Genomic DNA, 17,555 nt, shown 5'->3' on the forward strand with positions numbered 1-17,555 from the left:
TTTGGAAAATAGCTTGACTCCTTCCTCTCTGTGGCAGCCCCTCAAATATTGGAACGCTGCTATCATGTCTCCCCTGGTCCTTCTCTTCAGTAGACTAGCCATGCCCAGTTCATTGTATGTTTTACAATGAACTGGGCATGGCTCCAGAGAAGGGCAACCAGTCTCCTGGTTGCTCTTCTCTGCACTCTTTCTAGAGTCTCAACATCATTTTTATAGTGTGGTGACCAAAACCAGATGCGGTATTCTAGGTGTGGTCTTACTAAGGCTTTATGGAGTGGTATTAGTACCTCACTTGATCTTGATTGTATCCCTCTGGCTTTTTTGGCTGCTGCTGCATAGTATTGGCTCATATTTAATTGGTTGTCCAAGAAGACTCCAAGATCCCTCTCACAGTTGCTGCTATTAAGCTTGGTTTCTCCCAGTCTATATGATGGGGGGGGTGGTTGCCTAAGTGTAAGACTTTACCTTTCTCTACATTGAATGCCATTTTGTTAGATAGGGCCCAGTGTTCAAGTCTGTCAAGATCCAGCTGGAACTTGAGCCTATCATTTAGGGTGTTGGCTATCTCTGCCATCTTAGTATCATCCACAAATTTGGTATGTTCACCTTCTATTCCCTCATTGTTTATGAAGATATTGAAGAGTACTGGGCCTAAGACGGAACCTTGTGGTACCCCACTGCTTACTTCCCTCCATGTAGATGGTAGGACCATTAAGGACTACTTGTTGAGTAGTGTTTGTCTGCCTTCTAGTTATTACTTTACTCCTTTCTAGATGTTGGCAGATGTTGGAAGAGTGATAGGATTAACTGCATATGTATAAAATGCTATGTGTTGGAAGCACAAGAGAAAAAGAAGGAGATGTTTCATTAGTTTTCCTCAAGGGATTCCAGATACTTCTTTGCAAGGGATCCCATTCTACTGTTCTGCAAGTCATCCACTTTCTGAAAGTGCTTTGTAGGAAAGCAGAAGAGTTGTTGAGGTTTCAGTACCAATATTCACATATAATCTGTAGCTAGATCTTTGCCTTGCAGTGTACAAGCTAAGTTTCTCATCTTTATTTAGCTTTAATTGCAAATTGATACTGAAATACATCAGAGGAAGTTTGTGGCATGCACAAGAAGGATAAAAATGTTGATGCCAGCTCTTAAATGCTGGTACCAGTTAAGCTGTAGACAGTAAACAAGATGTCACCCCACTCCTACTCATATTGGCAGAATCACTGCAGTAGGACATCTTTCTTGAAACTTCATATAGCTCTGCTTCCATCAGCTTGATCAATTCTCAGGGAAGAACAGAGTTCAGTCAAGTATTGAAAGTCCACTTTTCTCTATGGACATAATTCTTTTATCATTAAATGCATGCCTCTCTCTCTGGTTTTGCTCTATTAATTTAATTAAGCTGTTTTTATTTCTATTCTGGAAAATGATTAGAAAAAAGGGTCGCCTCTGAGTAATGAGCTCCTCTGGGCAAAGTGCCCTATGATACACTCGCTCTTCTCTTAGCTGTTTGTTACTAAATGTCATATGAATGACCTGGATCTAACCAGTATTATGCATTCCATACTGCCCCAGACCATTAATAAATACACACGCATCCAACATTAAAGCATTAATTTTGAAAATAAAGCAAAACAATATTAAGAACAACAACAGCAGCAGCAAGAGTGTGGGCAATGGTAACAATCATTTATATTTTTAATAAAAGGACCATAGTAATTGCCAAGGTTGTCAGGTGCTAACAGCAGGTAAAAAAATATAAATAATTCTGCTTAATTATTTCATATCAGGTTGCTGCTAAAGACTCAGGAGGAATATGGCCAGTCCAAAAGCAGGATTATTGTTAATTGGGCTTCTGAGGATGTACCTTACACCACAATCCTTTTGCACACATTGTCTGACAAGAAAGAATACAAAGAACTGGTATCTATTCTAGCATTATGAAATTAAATTCAAGTATAGCTTTGGCTAAAAGAGGAATGAGATTACTGTAACCAAAAGTAATTGTTATTGAAACTTCCTTCTCCCCCAATTTTGCATTGCAGCCAGAATAAATATGTTCTAGTTCCTTCCAGGGTAGGATACATTTCCTACCAGTTCCTTTACAAACAGCCAAATGTGGCACAGAAAAATGAAATTATTCCATTCAGCATCAGTATCACTCACTGGACAAATCATCCTGAAAATTTACATGCGTTGCTGCAGGTGTTTAGCCCCAAAGCCTAGCATTCTAACATGCCCTTTTCTCCACTGATTCTCAGGAACCAGTTTGAGCCTCAATGCAAACAACATAACGAGCCTGCAGAATTGGCCAGAGATTCCTCAGAACCAGACCTCAATTGTTGATTCAAGATTCTAGTTCTGTTCACTGGAGAACAGAGGAAGGAGCTGGGGAAGTGGGGGGGGGGCGCCAGAAGGCAGTGGATTTTAGTGCCTAATGTTTATAAAAGCTTGAGAGGAGTGCAATCACAAATCACACATGAAAATCTCTCTTTTATCAGAGTTATCTAGATGTTTCTTTATCTTCAGATGAAACCAAAACTAACATCTTGCTCTTGTATTTCAGACTGTCACTGAAAAGCCTACTTTAATGGCAAAACCAAGCACTAAGTCAGGTTGCATACGGTAAATAACCATATTTACTGAACTAAATTGGCTGAACTAAAGGAATATGTAATACTAACATGGTTATTAGGGAAAAAAAGAACATCATACACTTTAGAACATGCTGGCAATCATATTTTCAGACATGTTTTAAAGTACATACTTTTATAACACTGCCACTGAAAACAAGATATCAATAATGCAAAAATAGAGGGAAGCCAGTAGAAATCTGTAATGGTTCCATTTATTAATATGTATATCACAAATACAATATCAATGCATTCTTGTCGGCATGCTAGACAGAGGCCTTATTAAAAAAAATTCTAGGTTTTTTAAAAAGGTCTTAAACTTTTGTTCCCCATCCTGAAAAATATTCCACACATTCTCTTTGTTGTTATTATTTTGATTGATTTGACAATGAATTTTGTGGCAACTTCAATGCAAAAGGAGAATAAAACAGAAAGAAGGGCATAAGAAAAAAGTTGCATTACAGCACAATCTGATTCATAATTATCTAATCAAAGAAAGCAAAATTACTGGCTTCACAGTAAGCAAACAACACACCTTAATAATGGTATTACACAAGTTCAGATTCTGAGGCAAAATGCACTAGACAAAGTCTATTGGCAAAAACACTAGGCATACAACACTGATCAAGAATGAAAGATGTAGCAAAATATTAATACATTAATTTCCCTCAACCAGATTTTGCACATTTATTTTCAAGTATTCCCCAAGTTATGTAATTGATTTTTTTTCTTATTTTGGGCAGTAGTTGGAAAGGAGAGATTAGATAGACTGAAACACTTTAGTAAAAGCTATAAACAAAATCGAGAAATTAAAAACTTGATAAATCAAAATAATATATATTTTTCTATACAGGCTTAATATGGATGTGTGCAACATTTATTAACCATGGTGAAAGGCTAATGGTGCCTTCCAGTCACTACATGCACAGCCTAATCATTGCTGTCAATGAATTACCTCTGCTAACTTGACAATGCAGCTACTGTCTGATCAAGAACAAACATACAGTGCCATCATATGCACAGTTGTTGAGATGGAGTGTACAGTACTGGATGCTCAATGGTTCAGGCTACTTTTTGTGTCACGGCAGTACTTCACGGAATGGTACATTATGCATGGTACAAAGTTGAGAAAGTGTTGTCTTTAGGTGTGTATACGTGTAGCTGTGTTATGTGTGTTCTAACATTCTTTAGAAGTCTTCCAAGAAATTTCTAGTTTCTGATTGAAAACAGGTACTGTATTTCATACTCCTGGAGATGTACAGAAAGAAAGAGAATAATTATTGTTTTCATTTCCATCAATCATAAGATTTCTATTGTATACAGGTAATCCTCGAGTTACGACCACAATTGAGCCCAAAATGTATGTTGCTGTGAAACATTTGTTAAGTGAGTTTTCCCATTTTACAACCTTTCTTGCCACAGTTGTTAAGTGAATCATGTTATTTGTTAAGTTAGTAACATGGTTGTTAAGTGAATCTGGATTCCCCATTGACTTTGCTTGTCACAAGGTTGCAAAATCTGATCACATGATCCCAGGGCACTGCAACCGTCATAAATATGAATCAGTTGCCAAGCATCTGAATTCTGATCACCTGACAACAGGGAATGCTGCAACGGTTATGTGAAAAATGGTCATAAGTCACTTTTTTCAGTGCCATTGTAACTTTGAATGGTCACTAAATGAACTGTTGTTAATTGAGGACTATCTGTAAATAAATTTTCTTCCAAGTGACTCTGACAGAGAAGTCAACTAATTCACCAAAGAAATTGGTGAAATTTCTCTGGAAGCAAACAACCTAATATATTGATAATAATTTCTCTCACACTACAGCCTCAAAGGACAACTAATGAACATTTCTCCCAGCACTGCAACTTTAGTGATTTCTTTAAGAAGTACTCCTATAAAACCACTAAGGGAATCACCAATTTTAAAATGGTTTTTGCCATATGGTAGATGTCATAATGAATAATTAAGAACTCAAGATCTAGCTCTATTTAATCCATGGGAATTATGTACTATAGACCACATGATCAAGAAGTCCTGAATTGACGTCAGTGTCTTAACAGTATATTTTGTTTCTGTATATAGTTACTGGCAATGAAATTACAATATTAGAATCCCTGGAAATGTTGGACTAAGCCATTGACTTCACTATTTCTATTTGCTCATGTCTTTGAATGTCCTGCACACAGGTTTCCTATGAATGCAAACAGCTTCTATGTCCTCAGGAATTCCTCCTGAGAGGTCCTTTGTGTTCTCTGAGCTTGGTTGTTTCCTTGCAAACATTTCATTACCCAAATTAGGTCACATTATCATTGATGATGTTAACTAATTTAGATAATGAAATGTTTGCAAGCAAACAACCAAACTCAGGGAGCACCAAGGACCCCTCACAAATGTTTTTTGTGTGAATCTACTCCTCCAGTGAATTAAAAGTGAATTCATACAAGGATTCAGGCACTGATCTATATGCTCATATACCACTTTGGATAAGCTAAACAGATCACTGGGCATTCAGAATAGATCTAAAACACTGATGGTTTCAAAAGCAATAAACTGCATTCTGTGTCCAGAATAGAGTGGCATGCAGTGGACATTCTGGTTCCATTTGGAATGGCTTTTTAAAATAATAATTTTATTTATAATTTTTTCTTTAACATCCATAAGTGTTTAGTGGACAGTGTGTTATCTGTGTCAATATATTTGCATACAATTCTAATAGTGATATTGCTATTTAAATATTCATAATAATACTTTTTCAACTTCTAACAATTGTGTATACATAGTGCTCATAATATGTTCTATTATATTTCAGGATACATAATATTGTTTTCCCAGTTTCTACTTTTTTCTAACACTTATTAGAATAACCACCATGTTAAAAAGTATTCTATGTCTATTCATCATCTCTTGCCCTTTTTAGAATTTCAACTCTTATTAGCTTTTTGGTGAATCTGTCCTGCTTCTCCTCTGGTATCTTGTAACTCTTTTTGCCATTTTTATTTATTTATTTATTTATTGGTTCTACTGAACTGGTGCAAACTGCTGAATCCTACCACTGGCATAAGCTTATGCTGAACAAAAATACTCCTGGCTGAATGGGAATCAAATGGATAGAAAGTCAAATCCAAGAGCACTCTAAAATTGTACCTTTGGGTTTTTTTAAAAAGAATCAAATGAAATTTTTTTAGATCAATAGTTCTAGTGGCCAAGAATGCGTGTCTGGATAAATTTCACCTTTTAAATCTACATCTGATCCATTACAGGTAGTCCTCAACTTAAACAGTTCTTTCAGTGATCGTTCAAAGTTACCATGGCACTGAAAAAAGTAACTTATGACCATTTTTCACACTTACAACCATTGCATGGTTACATGATCATGGTTATATGATCAAAATTCAGATACTTGGCAACTGATTCATATTTTAATGGTTGCAATGTCCTGGGGTCATGTGATCACCTTTTGTGCCCTTCTGACTAGCAAAGTCAATGGGGAATCCAGATTCATTTAAGAACCGTGTTTCTAACTTAGCCACTGCAATGATTCACTTAACAACTGTGACAAGAAAGGTTGTAAAATCGGGCAAAATTCATTTAAGAACTATCTTTTTAGCATCAGAAATTTTGGGTTCAATTGAAGTTGTAAGTTGAGGATTACCTATACTGATTTTAAACATGGGTTTAGGGTTGCCAAGTTTTATAGCGATGGGAATGAGACCACACATTCCAGAATATCAGTAGAGGTAGTATTTTAAAAACTACTTTTGTCTATTAATTTAAAATAAAACAATGGAAAATTATAATACAGGATAGTCCCTACAGAATGCTTTTTGTTCTGCTTTATCATTAATGTAAATTATTAATGCCATTCAGCACTGAATGTCTTTTTGTTGATATAAACCACCCAGAATAACATTGGCTGAGGTTGATGGGAGTTGTGCTGATTGAAATTAAAAGGCCATGTTGGAGAGAGCAGCTATAAAATCTATCTTTCTCCAAATGGAAAGCAAAGCATTTGCCTGACTCTGAAAAAAGCATCTTGCATGCAGCAGAATCTCACCTTGTTACACCATCTCATACTGATTGGCAGTAATAAACCGGGACAGACAACACGCCAACAGCATGCCAATCAGCTGCAGAAGAGAAAGGAAAAGAATCATGCATTTAATCCAGCGTCATGAAATGTACTGAGTCTGAAAAAAGGATTTTAGATTTTTAAATTTGTGAAAATATGTAAAATGAAATAATATAAAATAAAGTCTACAGCCAGAATAAAAACATCAAATTAATGCAATCAGGAAAGAGGCAGTTCTAATAATTTATTTGATACAGTCTCCCTTTTTATTTCCCCCCCTTTTTTAAGACAACACTGATTTCATTGTATTTGCCTCTAAGCAATCTATTTTTACTAGAAAGTGGGAGTGGTATTGAAGCCATGTTATATCAGCTTTATTTTTTTCAGAATGAAGCATTGTGTTGGAAGAATGCACTATGAGTTCATAAAATTAAGTTTAGTCTAGTAAAATATCAGGCTAGAAACTAGGAAACTGTCAGGCATGAAAGTTGGCTGGTTGATTTTGGGCCAATCACTCTCTGTCAGTCCATATCACAGTGTTTTTGTGGCGGGGGTAAAAAGGAGGAGAAAGGAATATTAGGTGAGTCTTGAGTTGTTTATAGAAATAATACAGATGAGAGGGGAAAAATCTAATATCTATCTTGGTGTGGAAGATGCATTTTAATCCTAGAAGTTCCACATATTGTTATTATCTTTCATTTTCCAATGGGTTGTTGCTTAATTTTGGAGGTGCAATTTCAGGGAATTCTACTAAGTAAAGTAGAATTAAGGTTTTTGATATGTACCACAGATTGTTGACAAATTGATGGAATGAAAAAAGGCTGTGTCTGTTATATGCTTACTGACATATGTGCAGACAAATACAAATGTCAGGTTAAACATTGTTTATATGCCTTCAGGTAAGCTGTTGATGAAAAGGGGCATTGGTCCTACCTGAGACGCACCTTCTCGTTGGGTGGAGACAGCAGCCAGGCATGGGTTGTACTCGTCTGTTCAGATTGATGGACTGAGTCTGTCATTGTTATTAAGTCCCGCCCTTGTTGCTAGGGGCTTCCAGCTTTTGGTGAAGACGAAGAAACAGACTTGACGTGCAGGAGACAAAATAGAATTAGTAGAAAAGGGACCAGACTGAGAAAAGGGTGGGGCTGGCTGCTGTCTCCACCCGACGAGAAGGTGCGTCTCAGGTAGGACCAACACCCCTTCTCCATTGTGGGTGGAGCCAGCAGCCAGGCATGGGACATACCAAAGTTAACTGTCCCTAAGTCCGGGAGGGACCAGTCCGGGCTGAAGACCCCTCCCCCGTATGAACCCTTTGTAGCACATGACAGCCAAACGCCGCCTCCACCAAGGTGAACTTGTCCAACTTGTAGCGCTGAACAAAGGGGGAAGGGGAAGTCCAGGTTGCTGCCCTGCAGATCTCCAGCAAAGATGCTTGTGTGGCCCAAGCCGTCAAAGTCACCGCGCTGTGGGTCGAATGCACAGTCAGGTGAGGAGGTCTTGGCAAAGAACGCAGCTCATATGCCTTAGCAATCGTCTGCCGGATCCACCGTACGTTGGTCGAAGATGTCACCCTGCTACCTAAAGAGACCGGGAGAAATGACACAAACAAAGACTCCATCCTGCAGAAGACCACAGTTATCTTAAGGTACACCCGGAGAGCCCTCCGGACGTCCAACGAATGCCACCACCGTTCAAGAGGGTGTGCAGGGCGAGGGCAGAAGTCAGGAAGGTTGAGTTCCTGCATATGGTGAAAAGGTATATTGATCTTAGGAACAAAGGTAGGGTCAAGAAGAAGAACCACACAATCCGCATGGAACACACAGAGGTCACTGCGCATAGACAGAGCGGCAATTTCCGAGATTCGTCTTGCAGAGGTGATAGCCACCAAAAAGGCGACCTTACATGATAAAAGCCGGAGGCTAACCATCTGTAAGAACTCATATGGGGTACCCGTAAGGGAATTCAGAACAATAGACAGTTCCCAGGTAGGGTACCTGTGCACCACAGGGGGACATAAATTAGTGGCTCCCCGCAGGAATCTACGTATAAGAAGGTGTTGAGACAAGGAAGAAAGGGACCTATAAGTCAGGACCGTTGAGAGCGCCGCCACCTGCCTCCGAAGGATGTTGGGCGAAAGGCCATTAGTGAGTCCATCCTGGAGAAAAATGAGGACATGGACAATTGAGGCTTGAAGGGCCTAAACCCCTTTATGGTCACACCAGTCACAAAAGGCCCGCCAAGTAGCCAAATAAATGCGGTCCATGGACGCTTGAATGGTTCGGATAACCTCGGCTGGAATGTTATTCTACTCAGGGAGCACCGCTCAATCACCAAGCGGTCAGTTGGAGCCACTGAGGGTCCGGGTGGACCACTGCCCCCTGGCTGAGAGAGGCAACACCCTGTGGAATCCTCCAGGGAGGGGCCACAGATGAGGTGAGATCTGCAAACCAAGGCCGCCATGGCCAGTGAGGGGCCAAAAGAATGAGTTCCACTTGTTCCTGTAGAAGTTTGGATATCACCCTGGGGATGAGAGTTATGGGCGGAAAAGCGTAGAGAAGGCCTGGTGGCCACCTGGACCGAAGAGCGTCAACAGTTTCCGCGTGAGGTGCCGGGAACCGTGAGTAGAACCACAGAAGTTGAGCGTTCAGGTAGGTCGCAAACAAGTTGACCTCCGGGGTGTCAAACTGGGTTGTCAGGTCCCTGAAAATCGACAGATGCAGGTGCCACTCCACGTGGTCGATTTCCTGTCGACTTAGCCAATCTGCCTGCACATTGGACACCCCGGCAATGTGCTCTGCCTACAAGGAGCAAAGCTGATGCTCTGCCCAAAGCCCGTCTTTTGGCCTCCAACATTAGGGACTTGGAACTGGTGCCACCCGTCTTGAAAGAGGCGGTGGTGAGGCCCCTCCTCAAGAAGCCCTCCCTGGATCCAGCTGTATTAGCAAATTATCGTCCTGTCTCCAACCTTTGCTTTGTTGCAAAGGTTGTTGAGAGTGTGGTTGCACGACAACTGCCTGAGTACCTGGATGAATCGAATTATCTAGATCTGTTCCAGTTGGGATTCAGGCCCGGGTACGGCACAGAGACAGCATTGGTCGCATTGGTTGATGATCTCTGGAGGGCTCGGGACAGGGGGTGCTCCTCTGTCCTGGTCCTACTAGACCTCTCAGCGGCTTTTGATACCATCGATCATGATATCATGCTGCACCGGTTGGAAGGGTTGGGGGTGGGGGGCACTGTTCTACAGTGGTTCTCCTCCTTTCTCTCTGACCGGTCGCAGTCTGTGTTGACAGGGGGGCAGAGGTCGACCCCGAGGCCCCTTATATGTGGGGTGCCACAAGGATCGGTCCTCTCGCCCCTTCTATTCAACATTTATGTGAAGCCGCTGGGTGAGATCATCCGTGGTTTTGGGGTGAAGTACCATCAGTACGCTGATGACACCCAGCTGTACATCTCCACCCCAGACCACCCCAATGATGCCCTCGAGGTGATGTCCCAGTGCCTGGAGGCCATACGGATCTGGATGGGGAGGAACAAACTCAGACTCAATCCATCCAAGACCGAGTGGCTGTGGTTTCCGTCATCCCGATATAGTCAGTTGGTGCCATCTCTGACTATTGGGGGCGAGTCGTTGGCCCCCACAGATGGGGTTCGCAACTTGGGCATTCTCCTGGACTCACGGCTGTCTTTTGAAGAGCATATGACGGCAGTAGCCAGGAGGACTTTTTATCAGGTTCGCCTGATTCGCCAGTTGCATCCCTTTCTGGATCGGGACTCGTTACGCACGGTCACTCACGCCCTTGTCACCTCACGCCTGGATTATTGTAATGCTCTCTACATGGGGTTCCCCTTGAGAAGCACCCGAAGGCTCCAACTGGTCCAGAATGCAGCCGCGTGGGTGGTAATGGGAGCAATGTGGCGCTCTCATGTAACCCCCCTCCTGCGCAAGCTGCACTGGCTCCCAGTGGTCTTCCGGGTGCGCTTCAAGGTTTTGGTTACTATCTTTAGAGCGCTCCATGGCTCAGGACCAGGGTACTTACGAGACCGCCTCCTGCCACCAATAGCCTCTCACCGACCAGTTCGCTCCCATAGAGAGGGACTCCTCAGGGTGCCGTCGGCCAAACAATGTCGACTGACGGCCCCCAGGGGGAGAGCCTTTTCTGTGGGGGCACCTACCATCTGGAACGGGCTTCCCCCGGAGTTAGGAAACATCCAAGACTTACGCATATTCCGCCGTGCCCTGATGTGAGAAAAATAAGAATTATTCCTGTAAAAGCATAACCTGAGTTACGCCATTTTAAAATCATGTTAAGGTTTTGTTTTATCTTGTATAACCTGATTATATAATTTAGCTGACATTTAAGAACATGAGAAAGGAAGTGTGTAATTCCTGTGTTTTTTGAGAGGATGTTTGTCTTGCAGGAAATATGTTCCTGGGTCAATTTGCCCTCATTAATTAAAAGAAGTACGCAATTGATGTTTTTGAGGGGTATTTCTGTTGGGAATTGGGGAATTTCCAGGGTGGAATTATGTACTGCATATGTTATATAAGATGTTATGTAAGATCTGAAACTGATTCCCAAGGTACTTTATTGACGTGTATTCTGATGTTCCTGAAGACTATAAAAACTTGTGTAAATTGTTTTATTTCTGTCTTTCTCTATTCCAGAGAGAAAGCTTTGTTCCAGGATTATTTTGGTCTTTGTCTCTTTAAAACGATAATGGGATTTACCTGTCGACCACAATTGGCGCCCGAACAGGGACTGAAAACATTCTGTCTGGAAGGGATTTCCCTGTGTGCGCACATAACACTGATTTCAGTGAGATGGGGTTATTTCCTTTCCAGCCGGAATTGCTTTTCTATGAACCTTGAGGCAGAGACCTGAATGCCTGGACAGAGAGGAACGTTCCTGAAAACTTCGGTGCACCAGGAGTGAGTATATGTTTTCTTTTTGGTGGTTTGGATTTGTGTATGTGTGTGTGTGTATGGCCTGTATGATTTGTCCTGTATAATTAGTGTAATACAGGTTGGGGAAAGTATGGGGACTTTACTAGGGAAAAGTGCTGCTGAGACTGAAATATCCTCCATCCCCCATATCTCCATTAGGGGAATTGTTAGTACAGTGGTCAGAGGATTGGTTGAAAGCTTGTACAAAGGTATTAGATAAGGTGACTATGATTAATTATTGTAAGGAGGTTTGGCTGACGTTTGTGTTGATACAGCCTAATTATAGGTGGAGTAAGTTTGGGGAGTCAGACCCATATTGGATCAATGCTTTGAAGAACGTTTTGGTGAAAAAAGAAGTTGAAGTTTAACCCCTCTTCCCTGAGAAGTTCTAGAGTTTTGTATGGGAAGGAAGAAGAAGAGGAAGGCTGGGATCCTTTAGCTTATGCTATATGCCCACCTCCCCCTCCTTCGTATAATCCAAGTTGTGGGTGAAATTGATGTTGCTGCTGGGAGCAGAAAGGAAGAAACTTCAGCAGGGCAGTAATATAGGCAGCTGGAGAAGGAGTTGGGTGAATTGTTAGTAATTGTGAAGCAGAATCCATCCACTTCTCCTCATGTTACATGTTCACAAACTAAAGGAATGTTTCCTTTAAGAGGAATGCCAAATGGTATTGTGGCTTTTGTGAATGAGTCTTTGATATCTTCTGATTTGGAAGATTATAAAAGAAATATGCCGTCTTTATAGGCAGATCTGATCAAGTTGTCTGAGTCATTGGATTTATTCCTGAGACCCAATCTGTATACTTTTGCAGAGTTACAGCATATATTGGGTTATTTGTTCTCCCCTGAGGAGAGGTCACAAATTCAAAAGGCAGCTATGGTTTTTTTTGGGATAAAAACCCAAGTGGGGGCTGTTCAGCCCGTTGCTGCAGATGTTAAGTCTCCATTAGTTGATCCTGGTTGGAATAATAATAATTTAGCTGATCGGGAGCAAATGGAGGGAGTTAAGACAGCTGTACCTCAAGGAAAAAACTCTAACAAAAGTTTTGGAGGTGGAACAGTTGTGGGAAGAAACACCGTCTGTGTTTCTGGAAAATATTAAGGACAATTTGAATAAGCACACTAGTCTTTCTCCTGAAACGCCGGCTTATGAGTCCTTAATGAAAATGAAATTTGTGACGAAATCATGGCCAGACATACAGAAGCTACTACTGATATTGCTGCTCTGTTGAAAGAAGCTCAAAAGGTCTATGTGAATAGGGACGAGGCCAAGATTAGAAGAGAAAAAAAAAGAAAGAAAAGTCGAATGATGGTGTCTGTGTTGAAACAGACAGGAGAGGGAAAGGAGTTAGGTAGAAGAGGAAAAGGTTTTGTGAAACTTTGGTTGTAATGTGGCGACAGTGTCCTGGAATTGGGAGAGGATTACTCCAGTGGAAAAAAGTCTAGTGTTGGTGGATTGGAAAGCAAAAAGTGCTTTGTGTGTGTAAAGGAGAGGCATTTTGCTAGAGTTTGTCCTGAGAAGAGGATGATTAGTGGGTCTAGAAGAGGAAGATCATGTGTTTCTAATAGATACGGGTGTGATTAGAACCTATATCTGTAAGTTGCCTAGAGGAGTGCATCCCACAGGTGTAACTATTAAGATAAGGGGTGTCAAGGGTATACCTTTTGATGTGCCATTGTTGAAGAATGTGAAATTGAGTTGTGGAAAGTGTATTATACATTTGGATGTGATATTTGTTCTAGAAGTAGGTCTTAATCTGCTTGGGAGAGATGCATTGTCTCTTCTGGGATGTGAGCTTGGTATACAAATCTTTATTGTTCTTGGATGAGGCAGAAAACTCTGTAGGAATGTGGTAAGGAAAGGTTATTGTTCTTCCTACCTGAGGTTGAATGCGAATATTTTGTCTTTGATTAATGTGATGTGATGGTGATATGTGTGTGCCAGCTAATTAAGTGACCTTCTTGGCTTAAACCTGGAGCTGTGGAGGACAGGTGTGGTTAGGGCCCGAAATCAAGTTTTTGATTAAAAACCGCATCCTGAAGTTTTCCACTGCTTGAGGAATGGGCTACGAGATGTCAAGGATAAAAATGAAATGGGTATCTGAAGGGATGGAACCTTTCCAGGTTTTATTCCAGGTTTGCAAATGTTGTTAAATGGTATGTGTGTGTAATGAGAGTTGTTTAGGCAATAGAGCTCATTGTCTTGTAAAAATAATAATACTGAGAATGATAATAAAGCTCCCTGAAGTATTTATGCTGACTAGTTGGTAGGGAAAAGGCATGTGTGTGTTGGAATACACTAAAAGGTCTGATTGCAGAATAATTATGAGTGTATGTGGTAAACCCTTAAATGGGGGTGGTAAGGTGATCCTGATATTTGTGAATGCCTGTGTGTTGAACCCCTGAGAAATTCCCTTTGTATATTGAAATAGTGAGTGGCAAGAGTTTGTTGTTGTAGTTGTTGTTATGTTGTAATAGCAAGTGTTTGAATGAGCAAGTGAGAGATGAGAGAGATCCTATGGAGAAGTAGGATTAGGAAGAGGTATTTGCGATGTTAATTGGAGACAGGAATAGTATTTTTCTTCTCTATATTTCCCCCGTCTTTTTGTTCTGAATAAGAGAAGTAGGAAAAGGGGGGAGGGAAGGTGCGGTTTGTTTTCCCTTTTACACATTTTTTTTCCTTTGTTGAGTTTGTCTGAGAGAAAGGAGGGGCGAATGGGTGATTTGATCCTGCATTGTTTCTGACTGCATTGGCAGCTATGCAGATGTATTTCCTGTCCTGCTTTAGAGAAGTGACATTGAAAGTTTGAAACAATTATTTTTGGGAGTAGAGACCTGGAGTACCTCTATTAGGTGATTTTCTTTTGCTTTTTGAAGTTTTTTATTACCCTCTTTTATGTTTTTGTGTCTGTGTATTTTGAATGATTTTGAATGCTGAGAAGGAGATTTCTAGATACTAGATAGTCTGGGGAATAATTGACTATGTTATTTTAGCTTAGTGTTGTCTAGATAAAGGATGTTCCCTTGAGAAAAGAATTACTGGTAGAAGGTAAAGATGGACTTTTGGTCTGGTTAGCTAGGAAGTTACTTGTAAGTTTGTCTGTATAGACTTGTGAATTTAGATTAAGCTCTGCATTTCTTTGAAGCTTGTGGAAATAGTTTAGCTAATTTTGATAGAAGTGTGGTGTGATTCCTCTGAAGTGGGGAGAGTTGAGTATTTATTGAGACTTTATTGATTTATTGATAGTTAATTCTAAACTAAGTTGTTTGGAAGAAAGGTTGAAGAGTTGAAGAAAGTAATAATGTAGTGTTGCTCCAGTGTTATGTTTGCCTGGTTTAAGGAAAAATTTCCACTTGTCTGTAGTAGTGGAAGATGGTATAGCCAAAGGAGTGTTGGTTCGCATGTGGACTGGGAACTAAAAGGTGGTGCACAAATGCTAGGTTTTTAAAATTGTCTCAAGAGAGTTTGGTTCTCTTGACAAATGGGAGAGAGAGATGGGAAGATGTGGAATAAAATTATGTGGTTATGAATAAATGAATTGAGAATGGGATGAGACTGGATGGTTATGCAGTTGTGAATGGAGACACTATTGAGATATTGGAAGCTGGAAAGTTACCGTTTGAATGGTCAGTGCAGATATGTGAGGTTTTTGCTTTATTGTAAGCATTGCACATATTAAATAATGAGGTAGGGAATATTTATGCTGATTTAAACTATGCTTATGGTATCTTACATACTTTTGGGATAATCTGGATTGAAAGGGGGTTGATATTTAGTAAAAGGAATTGTGATAGGTGGAACTTATCACAGCTGTTTTAAAGGCAGCTGAGGAGCCTTCTAAACTTGATATTATATAAATAGTGGATGAAGGGGTGTGTAAGTGAATGGGAAATGGATTAATAAGAATGGAGTGCAAATTTTTACTAAAGTTGTGATGTGGAATGTGATTGAATGAGTGCATGAGGGAACCTATTGGAGAACGCAAGCACTTATTGATTTTATTAAATGTATATGCATATATGTGTCTAGGGGTGTGTATATAATAGTTATATAAATGGTATGGAAATGAATAAATTGTATATGTAGAGATTTGACCATTTGGCCTTTTCAGTGAATCTAAGTAGATTACATTGAAATGCTGGTGGTGTGACCATTGATATATGTGATAATAATAGTGGATTATTTTACTGGATAGGTTGAAGCCTTTCTTTGTGTAAAGACAGGTGCTCAGAAGATTGTTAAATTATATTGGAGTGAATAATACCCAAATATGGATTGGTTGATCTTATTGATAGTGATAGGGGTATACATTTCATTGTCCAAGGTGATGAAGCTTATGGAACAATTAGGAATTGATTGGCAATTACATTTATTGTTTATGCTAAGTTCTATAGGGTGTTGTGAATGTGCTAATCAGATAAGTAAATCTATGTTATAAAAATTAATGTTAGAGCTTCAACTACCTTGAATGAAGTGTTTGCCTTTAGCTCTATTAAGAATAGGAACTAGTCCTAGGAAAGATCTGGGGATATCTACGTATGAAATGATGTTTGGATTGCCATATGCGGGGAAAGTTGAGATGCCTAGGATAGAATTGAAGGATGTTTTTTCTGAAAATATATATACAGGGACTGTCCCAGTGTTTTTCTCATTTAAGGAAAAAAGGACAGAATCCACCTCTTGATTTCCAAGCACATGAATACAAAAGTGGAGACTGGGTCCGATAAAAGCCATTACTGAGAAGAAGTTGCAGCTGGTGTGGAAGGGACTGTTCCAAGTTTTGCTGACTACTGAATCGGCTGTAAGGACTAAGGAACAAGGTTGGGTATGCTATTCCAGAGTCAAGGGACTGGTGGCTTTGCATTATGGAAGGACGGTTGCTACGGAACCTGCAAACCCTCTTAAATTGACTTTTTGATGACAAACCTTAGACGATTGGGAACCAATGGATGGAAGAAGAGTTTTATGAAGAGATTTGTATTTGGCTAGGAGTGGTAATAATTCTTGTTGTGTTTTTGATTGTATTAAGGAAAGATATTATTGATTGGTGTAAATCTATGTTTTGATATCCAGTGGATGTAAGTTCTCCTTGATTGATTGATGTATTGGAGGTAAGATAATAATCTTTTATCTCTTTGAACAATATGTTGGGGGAGCTAGTTCACTAGGAATAATGGGGTTTTTTGTGGTAGTGTTTGTTATTTTACAGGTGTGGATAGGAATGGGGATTTTGGCTGTGTTGCCTAGTTACCCTATAACATGGTAGCAGCTATGTTTCCATACTGAATTCGAGCACCGTTATTCTCTTATAGAAACACCACTAACCCTAATAGACACCACTGAGGAAGCTGAGATATGTATTAAGTCATCTTTTGAAGATGGTGTGTGCCAAGTGCAAACGTACATATGAGATAGTTCCTCAATACATTGGCCTTACAAATAGAATGGAATTTTTATATAAGCAATGCACTGAGCTATTTGGTAATTATACACCTTCAAACAAGAAGTTTTGGATTTTGGAGGAAGGGTTACATTTTCTATGTTTAAGGATACAAGTTCCTTACAAGTTAATGTTTTTATGTGGTAACATGGTATTGCCCAAATTACCTATTTTATTTATTTATTTATTTATTTTTTAATTTGATTTATATGCCGCCCTTCTCCGGAGACTCAGGGCGGCTTACAATGCGCTAAGCAATATTGTATTGTATGGAGAGGAGTTTCTATACTGTTACAGGATATTCATAGTTTACAGGAATAAAAGATAATGAAGAGGAGAAGGGGGGATTGTGAGAAAAATAAGAATTATTCCTGTAAAAGCATAACCTGAGTTACGCCATTTTAAAATCATGTTAAGGTTTTGTTTTACCTTGTATAACCTGATTATATAATTTAGCTGA

At 40.0% G+C, this 17,555-nt stretch overlaps 1 protein-coding gene across 1 annotated transcript in view; it reads right to left on the bottom strand.

The window, feature by feature from the left end:
* Window positions 1-2,826: 2,826 nt before the first annotated feature.
* TSPAN7 (tetraspanin 7) overlaps window positions 2,827-17,555 on the bottom strand; it is a 300,581-nt gene continuing 285,852 nt past the window's right edge. The window contains exons 7-8 of the mRNA XM_034423813.3: window positions 6,692-6,764; window positions 2,827-3,878 (exon numbers count right to left, since the gene is read on the bottom strand). Coding sequence (XP_034279704.1) covers window positions 6,696-6,764 — 69 coding nt within the window. The 3' untranslated portion in view covers window positions 2,827-3,878; window positions 6,692-6,695. The remainder of the gene's footprint in view (window positions 3,879-6,691; window positions 6,765-17,555) is intronic.

The sequence above is a fragment of the Pantherophis guttatus genome, chromosome 5 (genome assembly GCF_059756535.1).
Source record: "Pantherophis guttatus breed Tessera chromosome 5, ASM5975653v1, whole genome shotgun sequence".
In the NCBI taxonomy this organism is placed as follows: Eukaryota; Metazoa; Chordata; class Lepidosauria; order Squamata; family Colubridae; genus Pantherophis; species Pantherophis guttatus.